The following is a 25,753-nucleotide window of genomic DNA, read 5'->3' as shown; positions in this document are numbered from 1 at the left end:
GTGGACTTCTCAACTGGTCTTAGTGATTGTTTAAAAAATTACAATTATCCACTTCCATACTCAGAAGAAATATTTGCTAAGTGCAATGGTGGGAAAATTTTTTCCCAGCTGGATTTGTCAGAGGCCTACCTCCAGTTACTGGTAGATGAAGAATGTACTAAAGTATTAACAGTCAATACTCATAAAGGTTTGTACCGTTTCAAAAGACTGCCATTTGGAGTTAAGGTCACACCAGCAATATTTCAGCAAGTGATGGATATTATGCTAGCAGATTGTGAGTTTGTGGTCCCATAATTGGATGACATATCAAAAGTGAATCGAGGGACCAACATATTGAACATATAGAAGAGGTTTTCATATGAATAAGCAATTATGGGTTTAAAGTAAGTGAGGATAAATGTGAATTTTTCTTGACAAAAATAAAGTGCTTAGGACAGGTGATCGATGAAAACCAGACCCTTGTAGGATCGACGAGATGAAAAAAATGCCTGTTCCCACTAACAAAACAACACTACAATCATTTTTAGGTCTGGTAAGTTATTACCAGTTGTACATACCTAAAATGTCGAACAAGTTGCTAAAGAAGGACTTGAAATGGGATTGGACAAACGAATGTCAGAAAGCATTCGAGGAATTAAAAAAGCAATGTCTTCAGAGTTATCATTAACTCATTTTGACCCAAACCTGAAAATAATTGTGGCATTGGATGCCAGTGAGTATGGAATAGGAGCTGTGAAATTGCATAAATTTAATGATGGTAAAATATAAGCTATTGTACATGCATCGAGAGTTCTATTACCAGCGGAAAGAAACTACAATCAGATTGAAAAAGAGGTGTAATCATTAATTTTCGCAGTAAAAAAATTCCATAAATTCTTACATGGGAGGAAGTTTAGACTGCAAACAGATCACTGACCATTACTGTCTATTTTCGGTTTGAAAAAGGGTATCCCCACGCATTCAGCAAACCGCTTACAGCGCTGGGGGACTATTCTGTTGAACTACGATTTCCAGATGGAGTTTTTGCCATCAATGAAAATGGGACACACAGACGGGTTGTCTAGGCTAATTCCAAAATATGAGGAACCTTTTGAAGACACGGTGATTGCATCGTTAAAACTAGAAATGGAACTGAAGAACATTTTGTGCAATGTAGTACATGATTTGCCGGTAATGCTGGAACAAATTAAATTGGAATCAGGAAATGATAGGTTCATAAACCAGATTTAAAAAATGTTAAGTAACATGAAAAATATAAATGACGCAGGTTCAAAGCACTATTCAGTATGTGATGAGGTATTATTATATGCACAAAGAGTGGTAATACCTGAAGCGCTGCAATACAGAGTATTAAAAGACTTCCATGTAGGACATCTGGATGAAGAGCCTCATGAGGAGTTAATTTTATTGGGCAAGCAAATTGAGAGACTGGTAAAACAGTGTAGAGGATGTGCTATGGCAGCAAAGGCGCCCCCAGTGCAGATTCAACCGTGGCCAAAAACGGATTCGGTATGGTCTAGACTGCATGTGGATTTCGCAGGACCAATAAATGGCTCTCATTATCTCATCATGGTGGATAACTATTCTAAATGGCCTGAAGTGTGTAAATGTTCAAGGCCAACCATAAGTGTGATGATTGACTTCTTGGGAGAATTATTTGCTCGTTATGGGGTGCCAGATACGATTGTGTTAGATAATGGTACACACTTCATGGTGAAGGAGTTCGAAAGATTCTGTAAGTCGGTTCAAATGAAGCATGTGTTAACTCCGCCATACCACCCAAGGTCAAATGGGTTAGCGGAAAGATTCATCAACACATTCAAGAGAGCCTTAAGGAAGACCAGACAGGAAACCCTTCAAGATACAAAGATGACAAAATTTTTGCAGGTGTATAGAATAACACTGACTCCAAATGCAGAGTCGGGTAGGTCACCCACAGATTTGATGTTTTCCAGAAAAATTAATTCTGTCTTTGATAAATTGTTGCCAAGTAGGAAACAGAAAATAGAAAATTCGGGAAGAATGAAATTTTTTTAACACAGGTGATGAAGTGTATTTTAAAATATATAGAAATGGAAAACAAGACTGGGAACAAGGAAGTATAACTGGATGTCTGGGTAACATGATGTACATGGTGAAAGGACCAAAATATGAACACAGAAGCATATAAACAAATTAAAAAATAGATATACCAAAAATGAAGAAAGGTGAGAGGAACCAATGGATATATGGTATGATTTGTTCGAGGTCCCAGAACCACAAGCAGAAGCAGAACGTAGGTCAAATAGGAAGAGAAAACCTACAGAAATGATGGAAATTAGTGCTAAGAGAAAAAGATATGCCACTTTCTCACCGAGGAAATAAAATTGATAAATTCGGGTTTAGAAAAAAAAAAACTCTCAAAAGGGGGAGGTGCTGTGTGGACGCCCCCAGACGATAAGTAGGCTAGTCCAATATGTATAAATAGTAAACATGATAGCTAGATGGGAAGCGTCGCGTAGAGTGAGCCGGAGTCGTGAGTAGACTAGACGTCGAGTTCTGTTGAGTTGAGTTGTCGGAAGTGAGAGTTCGGTAGTTGAGTAGAGATATGTTATTGGTGATGGCATGCCATCCAAATGTGTAATATAACAATAGTATAGACATATTTTTGAATTTTGTAGTGCCTTAATGTGTACATATGACAAAAAAGTAAAATATTCACACTACAAACAAAATTTGAGGCATTAACTTTTAATTTAGATAAAGTAAACTTAATGTCAAATCCCTGTTACACCTTCATTCCTTTGCTTCTGAAGAGCTGCTAACCTTTACTTAGTGTGCATGTATACTGAAATGCTACTCCCTCCTCCCACTCTCTCACACACATCTTATATAATATCCAAGAAATGGACATCTGAGTATTAAGAAAATTTTAAATATCTCTTTGTTTCTTGGCCTTACCAACCCTGTGCTACCTCAAATGATTTGGCTACTCACAAGTTGTTTCTTCCTGTTTCTTCTACTACAGTAATCCCTATTCATTTGCACTCACCAGCTCCATGCCACCTTGTGTAAACTTTTATGATATAGCTTCTTGTACTCCTTTTGGAACTCCATTGCTACTCATCACAATAACCTCCTCTATTTGATTATCTTCAAACTAGGATAATCTAAATGGCCATGAAAAAAATTCAATTAAAAAGTTTTCAGTTAATATTAAAGTCAATCCTATATATTTTTTTCATGTAAAATGTAGTAAATAATGAATATAGTATTCTGGCAAGCTTAGCAAATATGGCTTACTTTGAAAATTAATTTATATTCATTCTTCTCAGCTTCATCTAATGTATATATTGTTCTTTTTTAGTTGAATATCTTTAGTGAGCACTGTAGGTTAAAAGTCATTGGAGTACCACAGAAGAATGTCTTTGTGTGTGTATTATATGGATGGTGTCTCAGTTTATCCTACATATATATTCCCAAGCTATAGCTATGGAAGGAAACATTTATTCATTTTAACTTTGTTGCCATTGCTTAATGAACTATATTCTCCTGTGGCATCAGTGTACAGTTAGATAGATTAACATCTCTAAGAGTTAAGCATAACAGTGAGGAAGAAATAAGCTGAAAGCTTGGCACTCTGTCAACTCAGCTACTTGCTAAGTAAAAATGCTAAATATATCAACATTAACATATTTTATTCAAGAATTGAATGAAGGTACAAGATTTGTATTTAACATTTGCACTCATGAATGAAACATTTGGTGCATATGATGTAAAATGGTGGCTACTCCTACTCTGTTATCTTTCAAACACTCTTCTGGATATAAGATGATTTAATACATCATTACAAATCTGTGTAAGCTATACCTGTGTAAGGTTTTTTTTTAGCCATTTTTTAAACCAACCCACCTGAGACTGCCCTTGATTCTATGATACAAACTTCTTGTTTTAAAATGATTTGAATTAAAACATTCCATCAAAATGTTGTACTAAGTTAATAATGACAAATACTTTTTTACATTTTTCATTATTTTAAAAATTAATTGAAACAAAGGCAGTATATTTCAACAGAAATATGGTAACAAAAGGATTAATTGCTTAAAAGTTTTCTTATCTTGAAAGCACTACTAAAAGTAGGAGATAGGAAAGCTTACCAAATGAGCCATCAAGGTTTGATGGGATTGTGTAGTTGAAATTCAAGTCTCAACATGAGATTAGTAATCTTTTGGAGTGCTTTAAAAATAAAAGAAATTATTGAGTTGCTTTTATAATTATTAGTTTTCACATGTTCTGTCTTAAAATTTTTTTAGCATTTTCTAGTTTAAAATGTTTTGAACATTATCTTGATCTCTGTAGTTAGGAAACGATGATGATCTTGACATCCTTTGGCTCAACTTCATATTTATAAGTACTTAGTGACAATGTTTTATCCTTGTTAATCGTCTCAAAATTTTCCTTTCAACAGCCAGATATTGTTAGTAATAGCAGTTATATTAAAATGTGAGGCACAACCTTAGTCAACCATATTGATTTGTGGCCTGATATAGGAGCTATTCTTTGACAACTGTTCATTTGTGTGACATGTCCTACCCAACATAGAAATTAAGCATTTATTTCCCAAATTGACAAGTGTGCTATAGTATTATCTTTTGTTCATTGACCAAGATCCTATTGCAGGCCAAAGGTAGGTTGTTATTATTAATATATTTAATACAAGAATTGAATAGAAGTACAAGATTTGTGTGGAACATTTACACTCATGCATGAAAAATATCAGTGCATGAAATGAAAATAGTGGTTAGAGTGTCAGAAATTTTTTTGGTTTTTGTTCTGACTCTTTATGTTCTGGTTTCAACTTTGTCTTTCATCCATTCTGAGTCAATAAAATAAATGTCCTTGACTAACCCCTTCCTCTGAAAATTGCAGGCCTTGTACCTAAGTTAGAAACTATTATGGCAGCAAGCTGGCAGATTCATTAGAGCATTGAACAACATACCTTGTGTCATTTGTTCTGGTTCTTTATATTTTGAGCTCAAATCCCACTGATGTCAACCTAGCTTTTCATCCATCTGAGGTTAATGAAATGAAATACCAGGGTTGATGGTATTGACTTGTCCCCTACCTCAAAACTGCTGATTTTGTATTTAAGCCAGTAATCATCATCATCATTTTTTTTTTTTTTGAGGGAGTCCCATTCAGCATGCAGAGTGTAGCTACCTGTAAAATTACTCATTTGAGATCACTGATTATGTGGTGCCTAGTACCATTACTGAATAAATGCTCAGTTAAAAGCTCACTCTATAAATCACCTTCATGATGGAATGTTACATAAATTGTTCAGACAAAGAGAGATTGCTCCATATTGGCCATTAATTGTGACTCAATCTTGCTAACCAGTGGCATGCAATAAACAAATATAGCTACAAATATGCTAATTGGTATAAAAAAACAGTAGTAGTTGTCAATCACTACTGCTGAGTCAATATACTATTTACTTTGAAGTTGAAGTGATATCATGAGAGAACCAGGCAGTACTGCTTTTGTTTAGGCTGGTTGATGTCTACCAAGAGGAAGCTCAATAATACCAACTTTTACTATAAGCTGCCCAGAATCTACACACTCCTGTACCCTTTCATTCCACATCTCCCACTTCCACTAACCTTATCATAAAAATATCTGGAAACTTTACTATCTATTTCCTTTCTGAACTTCATAAACTCCAAAACTCTGTTTGGTTTATTGTCTTTGCCTGTACCTGTCTTACTGAAATCCTCTCCAGCTACTTTGATAAAATCATTTTAGCTTTGTCAATACCCTGCTCTCTCATATCAATACTACAAACCTTTAACTTCCTGAACTCTTTTTTTTCCCTCCTTGTTCCTTCCAACTCTTATTTACTATGGATATAAAATCCCTTATTTACACCATCACACCCCACAAAAATAGGTTCTTAGTCCTTAAACATTTCAACCTCTACCCCTCACATGAACCTATCAATAACACCCTTCTCTGCTTCATTGAACTCATCTTCACTCCAAATTGTTCCTGCTTTCCAATAATTTACATCAGCCAACCATCTTAATGAGTCCTGGTATATGACAATTATATTGGCACTTGAGGTATTTCGTGTTGCAAGACAGTGTGTGAGAGAGAATCGTGATGTCATGGGAGAGAAATGTGTTCGCATGGATGATGGTACACTTGCACTAAACGAGGCTGCAAAGAAAGAGGTTTGGAGACGACACTATGAAAGGTTGCTCAATAAAGAGAATGAATGGGAGAAAGAGAGTCTGCCGAATGTCGACCCAACAGACGGACCAGCTATCTGAGTTGACAGTACCATGGTAGATAAAGCAATTAAGAGAGTATGAAGACAGGGAAAGCCCCTGGACCATCAGGAATCACTGCAGAGATGCTCAAAATATCTGGCAGTGTTGGCTATAGCCTAGTCACCCATATTGTTAACCAGGTGATACACGAAGGAGTCATACCCAATGACTGGTGTAGCAGCACCATAGTCAACTGCTACAAAGGTAAAGGTGACGCTTTAGATACAAATATTTACAGAGGTATCAAGTTGTCAGATCAGGTAATGAAAGTCACAGAGAGGGCCATAGCCCAACTAATTAGGGAGAAAGTCAGTTTAGATGAGATGCAGTTTGGGTTCGTGCCAGGGAAAAGCACCACTGATGCTATATTTCTGGTAAGACAGCTGCAGGAGAAATACCTAGCCAAAGATAAACCTCTGTACCTGGCTTTCGTTGACATGGAGAAAACCTTTGACAGGGTCCCCGATCCCTTATCTGGTGGTCAATGAGGAAACTAGGGGTAGATGAATGGTTAGTAAGAGCTGTGTGAGCCATGTACAGAGACGATGTCAGGTGTGGAAGCAAGGACTAGAATCAAAGGGCCTTAGAGTCTACCTAGCTAAAACCAAAGTCCTAATAAGTAGGAAGGTAGTTAGTTTTTGTATGTGGTAGATGTTCAGGAGCAATAAATACGGAAAATGTGCAGAGAACAACTTCTGCCACATTTCAGGGAGAAAAACTAGACGTAGTTGATAGCTTCCGCTACATAGGTGACCAAGTTAGTAGTGGGGGATGGTGCGCTGAAAGTGTAGCTGCTAGAATAAGAATAGCCTGGGCAAAGTTCAGAGAGCTTTTACCTCTGCTGGTGACAAAGGGCCTTTCACTCAGAGTAAAAGGCAGACTGTATGATGCATGTGTACGAACAGCCATGCTACATGGCAGTGAAACATGGGCCGTGACTGCTGAGGACATGCGTAAGCTCGCAAGGAATGAATCCAGTATGCTGCGATGGATATGTAATGTCAGTGTGCATACTTGACAGAGTGTAAATACCTCGAGAGAAAAGTTGAACCTAAGAAGCATCAGTTGTGGTGTGCAAGAGAGATGATTGCGCTGGATGGTCATGTGGCAAGAATCGATGAGGATAGCTGTGTGAAAAAGTGCCACACCCTAGCAGTTGAGGGAACCTGTGGAAGAGGTAGACCCAGGAAGACCTGGGATGAGGTGAGGAAGCACAACCTCCGAACATTAGGCCTCACTGAGGCAATGACTTCTGACTGAAACCTTTGGAAATATGCTGTGCATAAGAAGACCCGGCGAGCCACGTGAGACCATAATCCAAGGCCTCTGCCAGGGGTGTAGCCAGCCCACTTATGTGTACCTTTCCTTCATTGGACACTAAACTCCACTTGCGAAGACCTGTTGGGGCAAGTGAAAGCGAAATCGTGATGGCACCTGTACCAGTAGAACACTAAGAGTACCGTCCGAGTGTGATCATTGCCAGAGCAGCTGTCTGGCTTCCATGCCAGTGGCACGTAAATAGCACCGTTTGAGCATGATCGTTACCAGCGTCGCTTCCTTGCACTTGTGCCAGTGACACGTGAAAAGACATTCAAGTGAGGTCGTTGCCAGTGCCGTTGGACTGGCTCCTGTGCAGGTGGCCCGTAAAATACACCATTTGGAGCGTGGCCGTTGCCAGTACCGCCTGACTGGCCTTTGTGCTGGTGGCACGTAAAAGCACCCACTACATTCTCGGAGTGCTTGGCATTAGGAAAGGCATCCAGCTGTAGAAACTCTGCCAAATCAGATTGGAGCCTGATGTAGCCATCTGTTTCACCAGTCCTCAGTCAAATCATCCAACGATGATTAAACGATGATGATGATTCCTATGTTCTCACCTTCACCCTACTCTAGAATTATTTCTGTCGTCTCCAACACTTTTGTCACTCTCCTCAACATCTTTTCTCATGTAGATAGCCCTTATATTTCTACTTTAGTGCATTATAAATCCACAAGCTCACACCTCTACCTTGACTTTTCATCTCACATTAAAACATTCTATTCTTAGAATTGTATCAGCAAAGGTTCAAATTTTCCCAGGATGCAGCAACAATTTAGATTTCCTCTCCAAATTTGAAAACTATGTACCAAGTCTTTTACACATGGGTGAATGGGGGCAGGTTATCCTGAATCACTAATCAACATTGCACTTCATCAAGCTCAGGTTATTGACAGAGCCTCAGCACTCTTAACACTAAATGCTCAGAGATAAGGTTACCGTTTTTTCCCCCATCTTTGACTTGTCAACTCTGTTGGAACATTGAATGTTAAATGGTGATGATGATGATACCTGACAGATCAGAGATCAGCATTGTGCTTCATTTTCTACTTTGACATAGTTTCTATCACTGGATGTCCTTCTTAATGTCAACAACTTTACTGCATGTATTGGGTGCTTTTTTTCATACCACCTAGTGAGGTTACTATGCTGTTTCTAGAAAGAGGCTGCTTTATGCAAACAAATGAGGGATTAAAGTACAAGAGAAGGGCCCAGAGCAGAAGAGATTCCTTGTCATAGGGGTGTTTCAAGGCTACTCATGTTTTAGAAGAGAGGGTGCAGGTTGATTGGAGTGGAGTGGAGTGGAGTGGAGGAGAGATAAAAATAGTGGTGATAAGGTATAAGCTGATATAAATTGGACAGGTATTTGAGGCATTGTTTGTATGGCTGGATCATGTATACAGTTTGTCAACCTCTGTCATCAATTTTTTCTCGTTTTCTCCTGACCTTAACTCATTTGCTTTACAAGATATCCCTCCCATCCCCCACTACCAGATTTCTTGTGAATCATCTCAGAATTCTCTTCCCATCATTTAATTAAAAAATAGGCTGAGATAAAGGAAATGACTCCGTTGAGCTACTGGTATGAATTTAAATAATTAAGGGGTCATGTATTAAATGAAATGCAAAAATTCTTCATTGAAGTTTCCCTCAAAAGGAAAGAAAACAAAAATCTAGTGAGAATTGTTAATGACTCTCAAAGAAAAGAAGATAGCTCCATAACATCAAGAATTAATTTCATAAAATTTATTTACATACTTAGAGGAAAACCTGATCTTTGTCAGCTGGAAAGAGGATAGCCATAGTCACATTTCTATTTTATTGGACCTTGTCAGCATAATAGCATTTAGTTGAGTTTGATTTGATCAGTTGGCAGTATGTTTACATATGAAAATAGAGTTACAAAGATTTTAGGCTATAGTAATTAGAGTAATTTAAAATCAAATAAATGAAATGAGTTAAATGAATGGTCCAGTTGCATGTATTGAAATGAGTTAAGTGAGTAGACTTACTAAATGACATAAAAACATTTTCAATTAACTGAAATGTCCATTTCAAAAGAAAACAAAAACTTGGGAATAATCGTTAGCAGGTCTTAAGCAGGGAGATAATTTTCAGAAATTACAAGTTATTTTCACAAAATTAATCTATATACTTAGGAGAAAATCTTATCTATGCCAAGAAGCAAGTTGCATCTACAGGCATGTTTCACTATTATTTGATGTTGTCTACAAAGCATAGTCAAACTCAAGCCTGATCAATTAATTGAGAAATGTTTTTACATACTGTAAAAGAGTTGCTGATTTTTTACTTCTCTTAGTCTTTATTTAACCTTACACCCCCTCTTTTTTTTTCTTTTTTTTTTTTGCTATTTGTAGATCTTGTGTTGTGCCATGTGAGTGTTTTGGGTAAATTCTGACAAATTATCTTTTTTTGTGAAAGAAGTTCAAAATAAGAGGTCATCCACTGAACTATGTTAAAGAAATTACACTTTGTCCTCTGTTCTTTGTAGTATTTTAACTTTATTTCATTTACCTTTTCATAAATGGATAGTCATTAGAATTGGCAGGATAAAGATGGTATACATTTGCAAGATTTAAAATGACAGTAATTCTGTAACAATCCTCATGCAACCTGGTTGTTAATTGTTTTTCACCAGTTTATTGAACTAAACCAATGAAAGCAAAGCATCTTAACCATGCATTAGTCATAACACGTAGAACTCTAAGCACTCTCTTCAATCAGATCAGAAATAGTCTTTGCTCTTATTTCAGCTTGCACAACACAGTTAAACAAAATATCCATTTACTGTATTTCAATTTTGCCATGTATGTTGATTTCTGTTCTTTTATGTCAGAAACATTTTCCAATCACACTGAAAGGATGACCCAAAAGGAAAGAAGATTATTTCAGAAGCATATGGAACACATTTAACCCAAACTCTATTCCTTAGAAATGCTGTAATGGAAAATTGTTTACTTTCTTTCTCTGAAATACTTTCATTTGAACTTGTGAATTATGAACATCTGAAAGTAAACACATGCTGTTTTGGAACACTGAATTATTGCTAGTGTGTTTTGAATCCATATTTTAATAATATGAGGAAGGGTACTGTTGGAAAAATTAGTCTTTATTTCATCTTACAGCACAAAAATCTCTCCACTACAATATTCTTTTTTAGACTTACATTCTGCATTGAAACACTTTGGTCTACATTTCATGTTTTCATTCCTACTGCCATGTACTTTATACTGGGACCAAATGTAAAGAAATTGAGAGAAAGTATATCTAACCATACCTTTCAATGTTTCTTCAGTTTCAAAATTTCTGTTGCTCTAAATCTTTTATATCCTGGTGTTGGATATATAATTTTACGAAGCAGTGGCGAAAGAAAGTATTTACATGACACAATACACTTACTGTTACACGAGGTTAAACCCTTTCTCCTAACAGCTCACAGTGAACTTCCCAATCAATTGCTCACAGTTCTTTATATTATAGCAATGTGTCAGTCCACTTTTAGTCACTTGGGGGTGGTCAGAATCCTTCCACAACATCTCTTTTTAGAATTAATCTCCCCCAACGTTTCCCCTTTTGAGAATTAAACTTTGTTCAGAGTTTTAATATCTCTTACACTTAGGGTTCAATTCTACTGATTCCTTTCTTTTCCATTTCTAGTGCTAGAATGTGTAGTTTCAAATTGTTTGGGTGTTGGTACTATGGGGATTTCATTTCTCATGACTGTTTTTTCTGTGAATCTTTTTTTGAGTTGGTTACTATGTCTTTTATGTTTGACATTTCTACCTTTTTCCAGGAATAACATTCTTCCAATTTGTTTGATAATTACACTGTCCTCCCAGCTTTCTTTACTGTATCTATAGGTTTAAAAAAAAAAACATTGTCACCGAACTTGAAGAATTTTGAAGTATTTTTGTTGTTTGCCTTTTTTCTATTTTCACTTGGTATCAGCTTATCAAAGACGGATCTGACCTTTCTAGCAAATATCAATTTTGTGGGTGACATTCCAGATAGGGTATTTGGATTAGATGTTACTCGGTACACTATTAGAAATTGTTGAAGTGCGAGGTCATCCATTACTTCTTTGTTCACCTTTTTTCATGCCTTCTTGAAAGTGTCAATAAAATGCTCTGCTTGTCTGAAGTAAATTGAGTTTCATTATCAGACACAGTGGTATCTGGTATACCATATCTGGCAAGCAATTCATGTAAAAACTTACTGTAACCACAGATGTTAGCTTTTTATACTTACGCACTTCAGACCACTTTGAAAAAACTGTCCACTACAACAAGGTAATATGAACCCTTAAGTGGACCTGCATAATCAACATGCAGTCTGGACCAAGGAATATCTGTTTTTGATGATGGTTGCCATTTAGTGGTAGGTGCTTTTGCAGCTAGGGCATGCCCTCTGCATGCTTTAACTAGTTCTTCAACATCACAGTCCATTGTTGGCCAGTATACATAACTTTCCATTAATGATTTCATTCTTGAAATTCTTGGGTGACCAATGTGAAATCAGTTCTGTAGTGTGGCTGGCACTATGACTCTTTGTGTGTACATCAACACATTGTCACACATTGAGAATGGATTCACATTTGTGTTGCACATAATTTTATCCCTTTTAGCTGTCTGTATTTCTTTAATTTTTTTTAATGAATTTATTATTTTCCGATTTTAATTTTATGTCTTGTAATGTGACTGGCAGTTATCGTATGACGTTACACAAAATGTTTTGAATTTCATTTTCTGCTTGCATTGCAACAAACATGGTATCTTCAAATGCTTCAGTATGTTTTGAAATCAGTCTTAATAAACAATCAGTGTGTCCTAATTTCTTAGATGGTAGTAGTATGGGTAAGGATTCCTTTCTTTTGACCCATATATCAATAATAATGGATGATGATCACTCTGTAGTCAGAAAATCCTACCGTGTAAAAATGTATAAAAGTTTTTTACAGCAAAAATAATTGCTAGAACATCTTTTTCGATTTGGTTGTAATTTTTTTCTGTTGATATCAGAGAACATGAAGCATGAACTATCACCTACATATTATCATATTTATATTCATGTAGCATTACTGCTCCTATACTGTACTCAGAGGCATTTGAAGCTTCAACAAATCTCAGAGGCATCTTAAGCAGGATTGGAGTGTGCAGGGCCAGCATTAGAAGGTGTGGGGCCCGATTGGAAACAATTTTGGTGAGCCCCAGGTTCCCAGTCAAACTGCACCTCGGAAATTCCCTCCCCACCACCTTGGAGTTATTTTTTCCCCTTGTTTTGTTTTCAGGTGCTATCAACTAATCTTGCCTCCTAATATACTGCTGAGAACTTTTTTCCCCTTTGCAGCATGTTAAGTGACCAGAATAGTGGCTGTTTAATTACTGCTATTTCTTGTATACTAAACAGCCGTGTTAAGGACAGGCTGCCTTTCAGTTTATTTAAAACAGAGTATAATATGTGTGTGGATATGTATATATATTTATATGTATGTGTGTGTGTTTGTGTGTGTATATGATATATGTGTGTATGTATGTGAATGTGTGTGTGTGTGTGTATATATATATATATATATATATATACAGTACATATCATCATCATCATCATCATCATCGTTTAACGTCCACTTTCCATGCTAGCATGGGTTGCACGATTTGACTGAGGACTGGTGGTGCCCGAAGGCTACACCAGGCTCCAATCTGATTTGGCAGAGTTTCTACAGCTGGATGCCCTTCCTAACGCCAACCACTCTGAGAGTGTAGTAGGTGCTTTTACATGTCACCCGCACGAAGACCAGTCAGGCGATACTGGCAACGGCCACGCTCAAAATGGTGTATTTTATGTGCCACCCGCATAAGATCCAGTCCAGGGGCACTGGCAACGATCTCGTTTGAATGTCCTTACACATGCTGCGGGCACAAGTGCCAGAAAGGCGACGCTGGGCACAGGTGCCATCCCGATTTTGCTTTTGCTTGCCCCAATAAGTCTTCGCAAGCTGAGTTTCGTGTCCAATGAAGGAGATGACGTCGGCATGGGTGCCAGTCGTCGAATTTAGTTCGATTTCGATTTCACTTGCCTCAACAGGTCTTCGCAAGCGGAGTTTAGTGTCCAATGAAGGAAAGGTATGCATAAGTGGGCTGGCTACACCCCTGGCAGAGGCCTTGGGTTTAGGTCTCACTTGGCCTCCCTGGTCTTCTCACGCACAGCATATTTCCAAAGGTCTCAGTCAGAAGTCATCGCCTCGGTGAGGCCCAATGTTCTAAGGTCTTGCCTCACCACCTCACATTCATATATATATGTGTGTGTGTGTGTGTGTAATTTAGGACAAACAGTAAGTTGTCGTTATAGCTGTCTGAGTTTTGAATGTCAGAGTGAAGAGCTATGATACATTCTCATTGGCTATTAATGGCAATAGATGCTATGAAAAACCGTTGAATAAAATGGAAGTTACTCTAATAGATAGAAAAAAAGAAAAAAGATTAAAAAAATATGCGTAACCATATTCTCACAATGCATAGACATAAAACCTCCTGCGTTCATAATGTCTACATATGTACACACTCACACAAACATGTATATGTACATGCACATACACACACAAACATATGTGCATGTGCGTACTCATACATACGCACATATCCTCATGCACATGCACACGTGTATATATATGCAAATGTGCATGCAACTTCATCCTCATATATACATAGGTGTCTGCATGAATACATATATATTTAGACATTTATACGTATAAATGTGGAGGTGCAATGGTCCAGTGGTTAGGGCAGCGGACTCGCGGTCATAGGATCGCAGTTTCGATTCCCACACCGGGTGTTGTGAGTGTTTATTGAGCGAAAACACCTAAAGTTCCATGAGGCTCCGGCAGGGGATGGTGGCGAACCCTGCTGTACTCTTTCACCACAACTTTCTCTCACTCTTACTTCCTGTTTCTGTTGTGCCTGTAATTCAAAGGGTCAGCCGTGTCACACTGAATATCCCCGAGAACTATGTTAAGGGTACACGTGTCTGTGGAGTGCTCAGCCACTTGCATGTTAATTTTGACAAGCAGGCTGTTCCGTTGATCAGATCAACTGGAACCCTCAACGTCATAAGCGACGGAGTGCCAACACACACACACACATATAAATATACATATATATATACATATATATATATATATATATATATATATATATATATATATATATATATATAACCACTATACCTGTTTCTATTTTCTCTCCCTGTTTATTTCTGTATCCCTTTTTGTTGAAGAGTGTAGGCTCGAAACATAAAAGACTTTCTCACTTCTCTAGCGTTAAACTAATACATCTGTTGGTTGTTTGCACACCTGTCTTCTTCTTTTGTGTTTTTGTAAATTCTCACTCATCATCATCATCATCACATCATCATCCCAAAAGTGTAACAGGTATTTTGTCACGTGGACTTGATCCAAAGAGTTCAGTTCACATAAAAGCATCCAGTCCACACTATAAAGTGGTGGTGTTAGGAAGGACATCCACCTGTTAAAACCATGCTCCCATGCAATGCCACGAAAAACACTCAGTCCACGCTGTAAAGTGTTGGCATTGGGAAGGGCATCCAGCCACAAAACCATGACAAACCAGACTTAACACCTGGTTTGTTGGCCCTGTCAAACTGTCCAACCCATGCCAACATGGAAAACGGATGTTATGATGATGATGATGATATGCGTATATATATATATATATATATATATGTATATATATATATATACACACACACACACACATACACATATTATGTATATATTTATATGTGTGTAAAGATACATATACATATATATAAGAGACCAAAGTGTACATACACCGCCAAATGTATATAAAAAGGAATACAAAAAATGGGACAAGAACGCAAAACATCCAGACAGCTATATGATACAAAAAGGGACAAGAAAAAACACAGACGGGTCATTTAAAGTTTTCTTTCCTCAGTCAAGTTCCAGATTATCTTTGCAATCTCAAGTATAACCAGCTGAAACTGCAAAGATAATCTGGAACTCGACTGTGGAAAGAAAACTTCGAATGACCCGTCCGTGTTTTTTCAATGTCCCTCTTTTGTATCATCTGTCTGGATGATGTGTTCTTGTCCAGGCTTTACTTCCACACATGCCAGCTTAATTTAATCCGTCCTTAGTTGAAAGACACCTGTTGTTATGTTCTTTTATTTGCATTTGTATTTGTGTAACATTTCTCTGTTTTTTTCCATCCTTGTTTTCATATACATTCACTGCTTTCTTCCAAGGAATCTAATGCTCTTAGCTTAGTTTTTCTTTGGGGCTGGCTAGATTGGAGCAATCTCAAGTATAACCAGCTGAAATTGCAAAGATAATCTGGAACTCGACTGAGGATAGAAAACCCGAATGACCCGTCCTTGTTTTCTTTGTATCGTCTGTCTGGATGTTTTGTTGTCCCTTTTTTGTATCACCTAACTGTCTGGATGTTTTGCATTCTTGTCCCATTTTTGTATTTTTTATATATAAAAATATAGCAGCGTATGTACACTTTGGTCTCTTATATGTAAGTATATATATATATATATATATATATATGCAAGAATAAGGGCAGGGAATCGTCAATTAATAATAGAATTAATAATTAACAATTTTGCCAAGTAGTTCAGTATGAAAAAACCTTTATCGGTAAAACCATTTATCATCATAAATATACAGGGATTAGCATTGAGTTGCTTCTCCAACATACTGAAAATTTAGAAATAGCAGTCAAAGAACTACTGATTCTAAACTACAAATTTTTCTCTAAATGGATGGCGATATTTATGGCACACATAGAACAAAAAACCGGAGGGGAAAGCATAAACAAAACAAGTCTTTAGTTAATCGGATACGATCGTTTCATGGTTAAGAGAATGAAAATCCCTATTCCAAAATCATCAGTCCGATATTCTGATAAATTTGAAAGTGTCTCTAAAAAAATTCACGGTAATTTTTGGCCATGCGACACCAAAAATCAACGATAAGAAAGGCACTTACGAATTCATCGGCTAGTGAGTTCAGGCATCCCATCTCAAAGAAATCTATTCCATGTGCGTCACAAATAGTCCCGTATGAAAAAAGTCCCGTGTGAAGGGATTACGGTTTATTATATATATATATATATGTATATATATATATATATATATATATATATATATATATATAAATTTTGTACGACTCTATTATTCTTTGTATTCTTTCATTCTTTCGATCAGCCCTTTGACACTACTTCATTCATTCCACTCTTTGTTCTTTCGTTCCCCTTCTCTCGCATTTCCCGGCCTTCTCTTAATGCTCACTTTCCCTCCTTTTTCACTTCACTGTGTCCCTTTCATTTTTTCTTGCCTCTCCTTAATTCTTCTATCCTTCTGCCTCTTACCTCTCTTCACTCTCCCCACGTGACCGGTGTTTGGCCAAGCCTGACCTTTCTCTCTTGGTTCGACTACCATCTGTGCAACATCTATATTCCTCCCTGTGCCAGTCAAATCTTATGTCCCTGGAACTCAACTGAGGATAGAAAACTCCAAATGACCCGTCCTTGTTTTCTTTGTATCATCTGTCTGGATGTTTTGTTGTCCCCTTTTTTTGTATCAAGTAACTGTCTGGATGTTTTGCGTTCTTGTCCCATTTTTGTATTTTATATATATATATGTGTGTGTGTGTGTGGTAACATTCTGAAACATAGATAATTTGTTAATAATTTTCTACACATATGATGGTGTAAATTACAATTATATCGGAATTTGTTGTGTAAATCATTTTTCTCTCTCTTTTAAATAAACTCAAAGGTAGTCAGTCCTTAACGTGGTTGTTTAGTATCCTAGAAATAGCAGTTATTACACATAGAAAACAGCTACTATTCTGATCTCCTAGTACACCACAAAGGGGAAAAGGTCCTTTGCAGTATACTAGGAGTCGAGATTGATAGCACAGAGAAAAGAAAAAAAAAAAAACAAGGAAAAAATATAACTCTGAGATGAGAGGAGGATTCTGAGAGCTCATCCCACTCCGATTTTGGTATATTAGGAGATGAGATTAGTTGATAGCACAAGCAAAAAGAAAAACAAGGGAAAACATTATTTCTCACCGAATTCGAGTTGGGTGTTGCTAAACTATAAATTTAAACTACATCTAAACTACTAAACCTTTTAAAAATAATCTAACAAAAATCAGTAAGAAATTTAAGAAGATACCAAAGAAACTTTTATTTGTTGTATGTTGTTACACTAAAAGATATATACATAAAATACAATTAATAATAATTATTAATTAGCATTTTTCGGAAGCTGGTTATATACTTACTGATTTTCTTTTCTATAAGCACTGTTGTAAGACACAGTCCTGTCTGTGTGGCAGGAACTTTATTCCTTAGCTATATGTTTCAGGATTTAGCACCAGTGTGTCTCCTACTACAGCCCCATGTATGTGTGTGTGTGTGTGTGTGTGACTGTGTGTTTGTGCTTGTCCAAAACCTGAATGGATGCCATTGCAAAGAGATTTTGAACAAGAGACAAAAATATGATCTCACCTCTACCATCTTTCTCCCACATACACATGCACACATGTGTGTATTTACACAATTCCCCACAAAATAAAAATACATACACATAAATACAAAGACCTCAACCAAACCATTATAAAAAATAATTGAACATTTAACTTTTAACTATTGTAGCCTAAATACTGAGTACTATATATATATAAAAGACACTTTATTGAAATAAAGTTTCCCCAAAATTAAATCATATACAAGCAAATACATATACATCTATCTATCTATCTATCTATCTATCTATCTATCTATCTATCTATATATATATATATATATGTATTTATTTTCTCTTAGTTAATAATTAACTCCGACAAAATAAATTGGTTAATAGATACCAGGGTAGCAAAGATCACAAAATGACTGTGGTGAAACTCCTGTTTATGAGGTAGAAACTCCTTGTTATTTTGGGTATTTGAGTAAATATAAAAATTTAATAAATGGAGTAATACGCATATGTTAAATGAATTCTTTTATTTCCAACATATGTTTCGAAAATTACAAATGGTTCCTTCCAAAGGAATAAGTGATGTTGTTAAAGATCTAATCTTCTCTTCAGGGAAATACATAAGATCCAACTTAACCGTAAGACATTTTAACCGAATGTGATAACTGTGGGTAGTGAAGTTTGCTATGTATCGTATTTGAAAAAAACCGTTGGAGGTTGCAACGCTGCGAGGCGAGACAGTACGTTGGACAAGGAGGGAAGAAAAGAAGTAAAAGAAGAAATTTAGAATTTAGAATGGGAACTCAATAAAATGATTTAAAACCTGATAACAATGGAAGAAGAGTGTTTTATGTATAATGGGACCGTAAAGGGGAATTAATTTTGTATTTATACATGCTGTGTTGACATAAATGCCTACAAGTATATATATATATATATATATATATATATACTTTATTTAAAAGCAGCAGAAATATAACAAAAAAAACCGTTGCTCTGAGTTTCACGTTCCCGTTCATCGGACAGTTTTGTTAGAAATGGAGAAAGAATAACAATGCAATCGAAAGTAATATAAAATTTAAAACATGGATTCGTTTGATTGGTTGTTTCAAATAAGGGCCATGGATTGGTCGTTTCAATTAATGGTCAATGATGTGTAGTTCACAGACCAAATAAATTTAATACAGATTCACCCTATTAAAAAAATATTGAAGAAAACCTTAAATAGAAAAATGGGCTCCAAATACATATTATAGATAATTAATTATATTTGAATCAAACAAATCCATGTTTTAAATTTTATATTACTTTCGATTGCATTGTTATTCTTTCTCCATTTCTAACAAAACTGTCCGATGAACGGGAACGTGAAACTCAGAGTAACGGTTTTTTTGTTATATTTCTGCTGCTTTTAAATAAAGCATATTACTCTACCTCTGGTATTTGAGTACTCTTTTTTTCCACCTTGTTGCACATTTCATGTGCTTACTCCGGTATATATATATATATATATATACACACACAAGTTCATATATATACATATATACGTACAGATGTATATACATACACACACATATCTACACGCACATACACACATACATGCATATACATACATTTGTACGCATATACACACGGTAGTCGTGTGGTGATGAATATTAAGGCAGTGCTATATGTATAGGAAAATGATGCTTATATTAACTAGTAAGATATTAAGTGATTGACAATTTATAAAGGTGATGAATGGTCTATTAATCTCAAGAGAGAGATTGTGTTGTTAAGTGAGATGGAAATTAGAGGGGGCAAAAGAAAAAGGGGGTTAAAGGAGTAAAAATTACTTGTATAAACTAAGTTAATATTATTACCAAAGTTTACTTCGATAATCACGCTCTATATTTGTTGGTGCAAGGGTTTTCCAATAGGTAAAATAAAATAAAATTTTATGTGGTGCAGTATTTTATACATCATGAAGCAGGGACTAGAAAATATTTATATGTTTTGAATTTGTCTTACGATAAACGTAAACAAATGAACTAAGATTGCTTTCAGAATCTTAGATATGTCTAAGAAAGATACAGAAGACAATTAAAATTCTTAGATGCAGAATAATGCCACTAATATAACCTAAACAGGATAAATAACTCCTATCTTTGCTGAAGAAAGTGAAAGCAGCAAGTGAAGGAGATGGAGGTACGAAAGAGCAGTGAAATCAACGGAATTAGGTTATTGGCGCACAACGTATTTAACATAGTTGGAAGTAATGTTTATGTTAAGTTAAACTGAAAGTAATATTTCAGTTCATGTTTATAGACGTTCTGGGTGTCCTAATTTGGGTTCAAAAGATGGAGAGTGTTCAGATAACATATACCAAGTGAGACAAGCCAACCATACCTTTATACATATAAAGGGTTAATTGTATGAAAAAAATGCATGGGGTTGCCAATGTTTACATCTGTACGCATTTTCGATGAACGTGTTCACCAGTTTATTCTTCAAGAATAAAATGAAAAACAGTTCCGTATTGTATAATGGGCAAAATTTCCTACCTTTATCGTATGGTATAGGTGTGGAGAGAATTAGCCAGTCTAAGTTAAATTTTATGTTGTTGTCTTTAAGTCCCCAAATTAATTTGCTAAGACTCGTGGTATTACGTTTATTTCTATCCCTAAAAGAAGAATAATGGTTAGATATTCTTCTGGATATTGGCGAAGAGGACGATCCAATGTAAAAAGACACATTAGTAGGGGTGCTGACCTTGCATTGATATATAGTGTTTTTGTGTTTTGCATTATCACTTAAAAAACTAATTCTGTTGCTATTAACTGCTGTGGATTGTCAACAAGACGTTGTGGCGGTGTAATGGGATCTTTTCCCTTGAATAAAATTAGTGCCGTTGTTTGTCAACAACAACTATTGGCAGTACTGTTATTTATGACATCGTTCGTGCGTTTGTACTAGTTTTAGCTTTAGGGTTAGGGTTATGAGTATTTTTGCCAAATTTGGTGAAAAATTTGTAGCGATGTATTGAACAGATTTTCACCAAATTTTGCAAAAATACTCATAACCCTAACCCTAAAACCCAAACCCTAAAACTAAAACCAGTACAAACGCACGATGTCATAAATAACAGTACCGCCGATAGTTGTTGAAAAACAACGGCACTAATTTTATTCAAGGGAAAAGATCCCATTACACCGCCACAACGTCTTGTTGACAATCCACAGCAGTAATTGTTTTCACCTCAATAGACGTCAGTGATTGGTTGAAATTACCGAAATACGACAACTTTTAACATGAAATAACTTCGAATATAAAATTTTTCTCTGTTCTATAAGACAAAATATACAAGTATACGAAGTTTTAAAGTGTTTCGGTAAAAAACACTAAAAAACTAAATAAAAAATGGTGTCCGCCAAATCAGAAAGATCCGTCTTTACAGAATTTTCTTTTAGGGGATGACACCCTTCTCTTGAAAGTAAGCAATGACATCCTCCTTCGGTTTTTATTTTCTCTATCATATTCGTGTTGGCAGCGGTCATACTTGTATTTAGGTTGAAAAGGTCCAGGAAAGCACAATTCAAAACTATGAAAATGAGTGTAGTGGCGCGAAATTATAGCCGCCATTTGAGGAAGTACTGTTCTGCGCATGCGCAAGGAACTTCACCGCTGGAAGCACCTCGAGTGCACATGCGTAGTAAAACCACTACTTAAGGAGTGAGTTTCACTTTCTTAGGGAGTTGAGCGACAGACCTTCTACGTGACAACTCCTCAACGAAGCACTTTTCACTTCGATGCCTTTGATAGCTACTTGCTTCTCTGGCAGACATCAAGGAAGCCCTTAACCTTCCAATACCAAATTACAACTTAATCAGCGGCTGCTAAGCTGAGTGACACAGGATTTATATAACCAAACATCATAAAAAATAAAACTTATTTTTATTATGTTGTTGAATTGTTCTACTGTTCCTTAATATATATTTATGTTGAAAGGTGATAGAGAGAGACTAAAGTCTCTATGACAACTATCAAACTTTTACATGAGGTTGTGACAGGACAGCAATCGAAAATATTCGCTCCCCCACCGAAAAAAAAAAGTGGAAATGACGAAGATGAGGTACAAAGGTCCAGAAAATAGGCACTCGTCAAAGAAGATACACAGGTAAAGAAAATACACGTAGTGATGGTTTAAGCAGACTACAACTTTGTTTGTTACTATGGAAATAAGCACAAATGTGTCTAGCTTTCAATTGGCTAAAATATCCTAAATTTGCAAACTTTACAGGCTTTTTATTAGTTTATGGCAAAAATAAATTTCGTTTTCAAAATTAGCATACAAAACTAAATCAGTACACCAAATTTGAAAACAGTTGGAACAAAATTAAAAAAAAAAATAGAAAACTGTGACAGCAACAGAAAAGATCCCCAAACCCAGGTCCAACCCAAGATGTTCAGTGTTTTCATTGCCCCACAAAATTTTACTAGGTTGTAAGCGCACAGACCGTTCCCGAGCATATGGGTTCAGGTGATGTAATTATTTTAATTCGATTAAATAAAATGTTATCTCAACATTCTTCTTAATTGGTTCGTTATGGGACAACAGGCAGCTAAACTTAATCACTAACCAAGAAATACTCTTCCACCAGTGCGACACATTCTTTGTGTGCTAATTTAGATATTGTATAATCAAATGTGCCACTTTGCAGATAGAACTATTTTGATAGTTGCGGCTACTTGTTGCAATACGTCGCACCCATTTTATTTTACAGAATTTTGCATGACCGGAACATTCCATTGATAATTGAAACGTTGACTTCTGACATAGGCACAAGAACTCAACATCGTCAGTTGAGGTTGACTGGGACTAATTTATTTACCCCCAGAAGAACGAAAGGCTAAGTTGGCCTTGGTGGGTCTCAAAATCCTCAGAACATAAATACCCCCAAGGCATTTTCACACTCCACTGTTCTACTAAATTAATAATTATTACCAGCAGTAGATTTTATATTAGCTAGTTATCGAGCTGTATATTATGATACACAAATCTTTCTACTTTTAGCAAATTATTTTGTTATTTTGCTGTTTGTAGGTAGTCACATTTACACTTACACGTTTTTAAAATAGAAATATTAACTTATATTTGAAAAATCTTAAATATCATATATTTAAGATTTTACAAATATAAGTTAATATGTAAATAAAACGTAAAAGTTTGTATCCCACATGTATTAATTAGTATTAGCATTTCATTGTAGTGGGTCCTAATGAAATATTCTCTCACTACACCAAAAAAATAACTTAATAAAAGATCTCACACATTACCACTATAAATCCAGAAATAAAGAAGAAAAATGTGAAGAGAAAACGCGAGTGAATAAAAGAAAAGGGAATTGTTTAAATTAACAGTTAAAAAGTTTTGGTAAAAAGTTTACATATTCATCACATTATGTATGCCATACAAAAAGTCATAATGGTAACGCTGGATTATCAAGCCAGCATAATGTGATGCATTAAAAAAGATAGTAACAGTTAAATGATTTTTAAAGTTTGAACTATCCCTTTTTATTTTTCTTGTATAGAATATATTTAGAGAGAGATGAAAATGACGATTGCTGAAATATTGCTCTATTATTTTTATTGATGAAATAGTTTGGAAACGCTGATTATATCAACTCTTCGAATTTACAAAAGGAAACAATTTAAAGAAGTAGAAATAATTAAACTCTAAAATGTTTTGTTCAATTGTAAGGCAGTTCGGTTACACTGAGGGAGAGAGTGAGTGAGCTGCTAAATCTGGATTCTTTCTCCCTCTCTGGCGGTGAATTGATGATTGCAGTAGAAGATAACAGAGGAATGACCTAGTTAATTCGAGTGACCGAGTAAAAAAGAAAATAAATAAAAAAAAGAGCCCACTCATCAGCTTCGGCTTTCCTCTGAGTAAAAGTAATGGCGGGGGTGACAACTTCTGTCTTAAGGAGTTAGCTTCATAAAGTGACACAAGCTGGTACATACGTCGAAATCGTACTGCACACACATACATACAGGAACATGAATTTTAAGAGTGCGATTAGGTGTGTGCATAGAGATATGGCCACGCTGTGTGCAAATATATCGCTGTCATTAAGTTTTAGATAGATGTTAAACAAATCAAAATAGAATTGTGTTGTACAGATGCATTTATCTTGGTTTTATATGGTTGCAATATAAACTGAGGAAAATATTTATAGATATAGGAAAAATGGACAATATACTCTTTTATATTTGACCATAGGTGAAGCGATTGATTTTAACTTGTAAAATAGTCCCTTTCACTTTCTCTGTTTTAACTCTGTCTCTCTCTCTCTCTCTCAAGTTATTGTTATAAACATTTCTATCTAGAAACACATACTTAAGCACACGCGCTTTTACGTATATGCGCGTGCATGCTACTCATCCTTTCCATACCTCGGGATTTTCCCCTTTTGCATCAATATTTTGAGGTGTGTAATTAAAGAAATTGATCATGGCTGCGTTAGATACGGACTCCTTTAGCAGGCAAACTTCGCTTCGAAGATCAAGAAGAAAACCGAACACGCCATATGCAAGTAAGTTTCCGAAGATAACATTATTGGTTTTCATATCTCTTGTTTCTTTTACTTTCTTTCCACGGCTATTTCCGATTTTTCAGTTATTGTTTATACATACATACATATATATATATATATATATATATATATATATATATATATATATATAAGCTCATACCTTAGATTTTACTCATCGTTTCATCCTGCGGTGTTGTGTTGTAGTAGTTGACATAACCAAATAGTGTTGAAAAATTCTCTTAATTCTCTTAACCATTTAGCTTCTAATTTTATTATGAGAAATAATTTGGCATGACTGTCACTATTATCTATGTTATACAAAATTGGGTCTTTTGTTGATCTTTTTTTCATGTAGGATCATTTTCAAGCACCGTGTTTAGCAATTACTTAACTTGATGAACTCATCTTACTGATAGTTCTTCTGCACGCATTTCTTTTAAATACTGTCAGGCCATTTTGTTCTCTTTTACAGCCCTTTTCAAAGTACATTGATCTCTTTATTTAATTTTTACAATTTACCCTTTTATCATCCTGAACTGCAAATCTTGCCATTTCCACTGTTGCTATTTAAACTCACCCGATGATTCTACTGCACCATACACAGTAGGATTGCTTAATTAAAAAAAACAAAAACAAACTTAACTAGAAAACATCTTATAATCCATCGAATTCCGATCAAATTTAAAGTAATGTTAATATGCATTTCTGTATTTTCAGTCAAAATTTTCAAAGTTCCTTTTAATATGTGTGCGCGCGCGTGCATATATATATATATTGTTGATTAAATTGGTGAAAAAACATACTGAAATGTACTTAGGATCAGACTATAGAGTACAATTAATTTATACTTTTTCTTCGCCTTTAACCTTTATGTTTTTTAACTATATATATATATAGTATAAGAAAATAAAGTGGTAGTGGGTGCAGACTTGTGTAGTTATATATATGGGAATCAGTTTCCTTTAAGACACATTCAGACCACATCTCTGTTCTAAATC

The 25,753-nt window shown here is 35.6% G+C and overlaps 1 protein-coding gene across 4 annotated transcripts in view; it reads left to right on the top strand.

The window, feature by feature from the left end:
- LOC106872494 (SLIT-ROBO Rho GTPase-activating protein 1-like) overlaps positions 1-25,753 on the top strand; it is a 654,858-nt gene that overhangs the window by 157,099 nt on the left and 472,006 nt on the right. For 2 of the 4 annotated variants that reach the window (XM_089351040.1, XM_089351042.1), the window contains exon 1: positions 24,107-24,755. The exons of the other annotated variants lie outside the window; for them this stretch is intronic. In XM_089351040.1, the coding sequence (XP_089207166.1) occupies positions 24,674-24,755 (82 nt within the window). In that variant the 5' untranslated portion in view covers positions 24,107-24,673. Of the gene's footprint in view, positions 1-24,106; positions 24,756-25,753 lie in introns of those variants that run through there. 4 annotated transcript variants of the gene reach the window in all.

This window comes from Octopus bimaculoides, chromosome 4, assembly GCF_046866305.1.
Source record: "Octopus bimaculoides isolate indiv1 chromosome 4, ASM4686630v1, whole genome shotgun sequence".
NCBI lineage: Eukaryota > Metazoa > Mollusca > Cephalopoda > Octopoda > Octopodidae > Octopus > Octopus bimaculoides.
The sequence above is the reverse complement of the archived record's forward strand: the minus strand, read 5'-3'. Positions and strand labels throughout refer to the sequence as shown.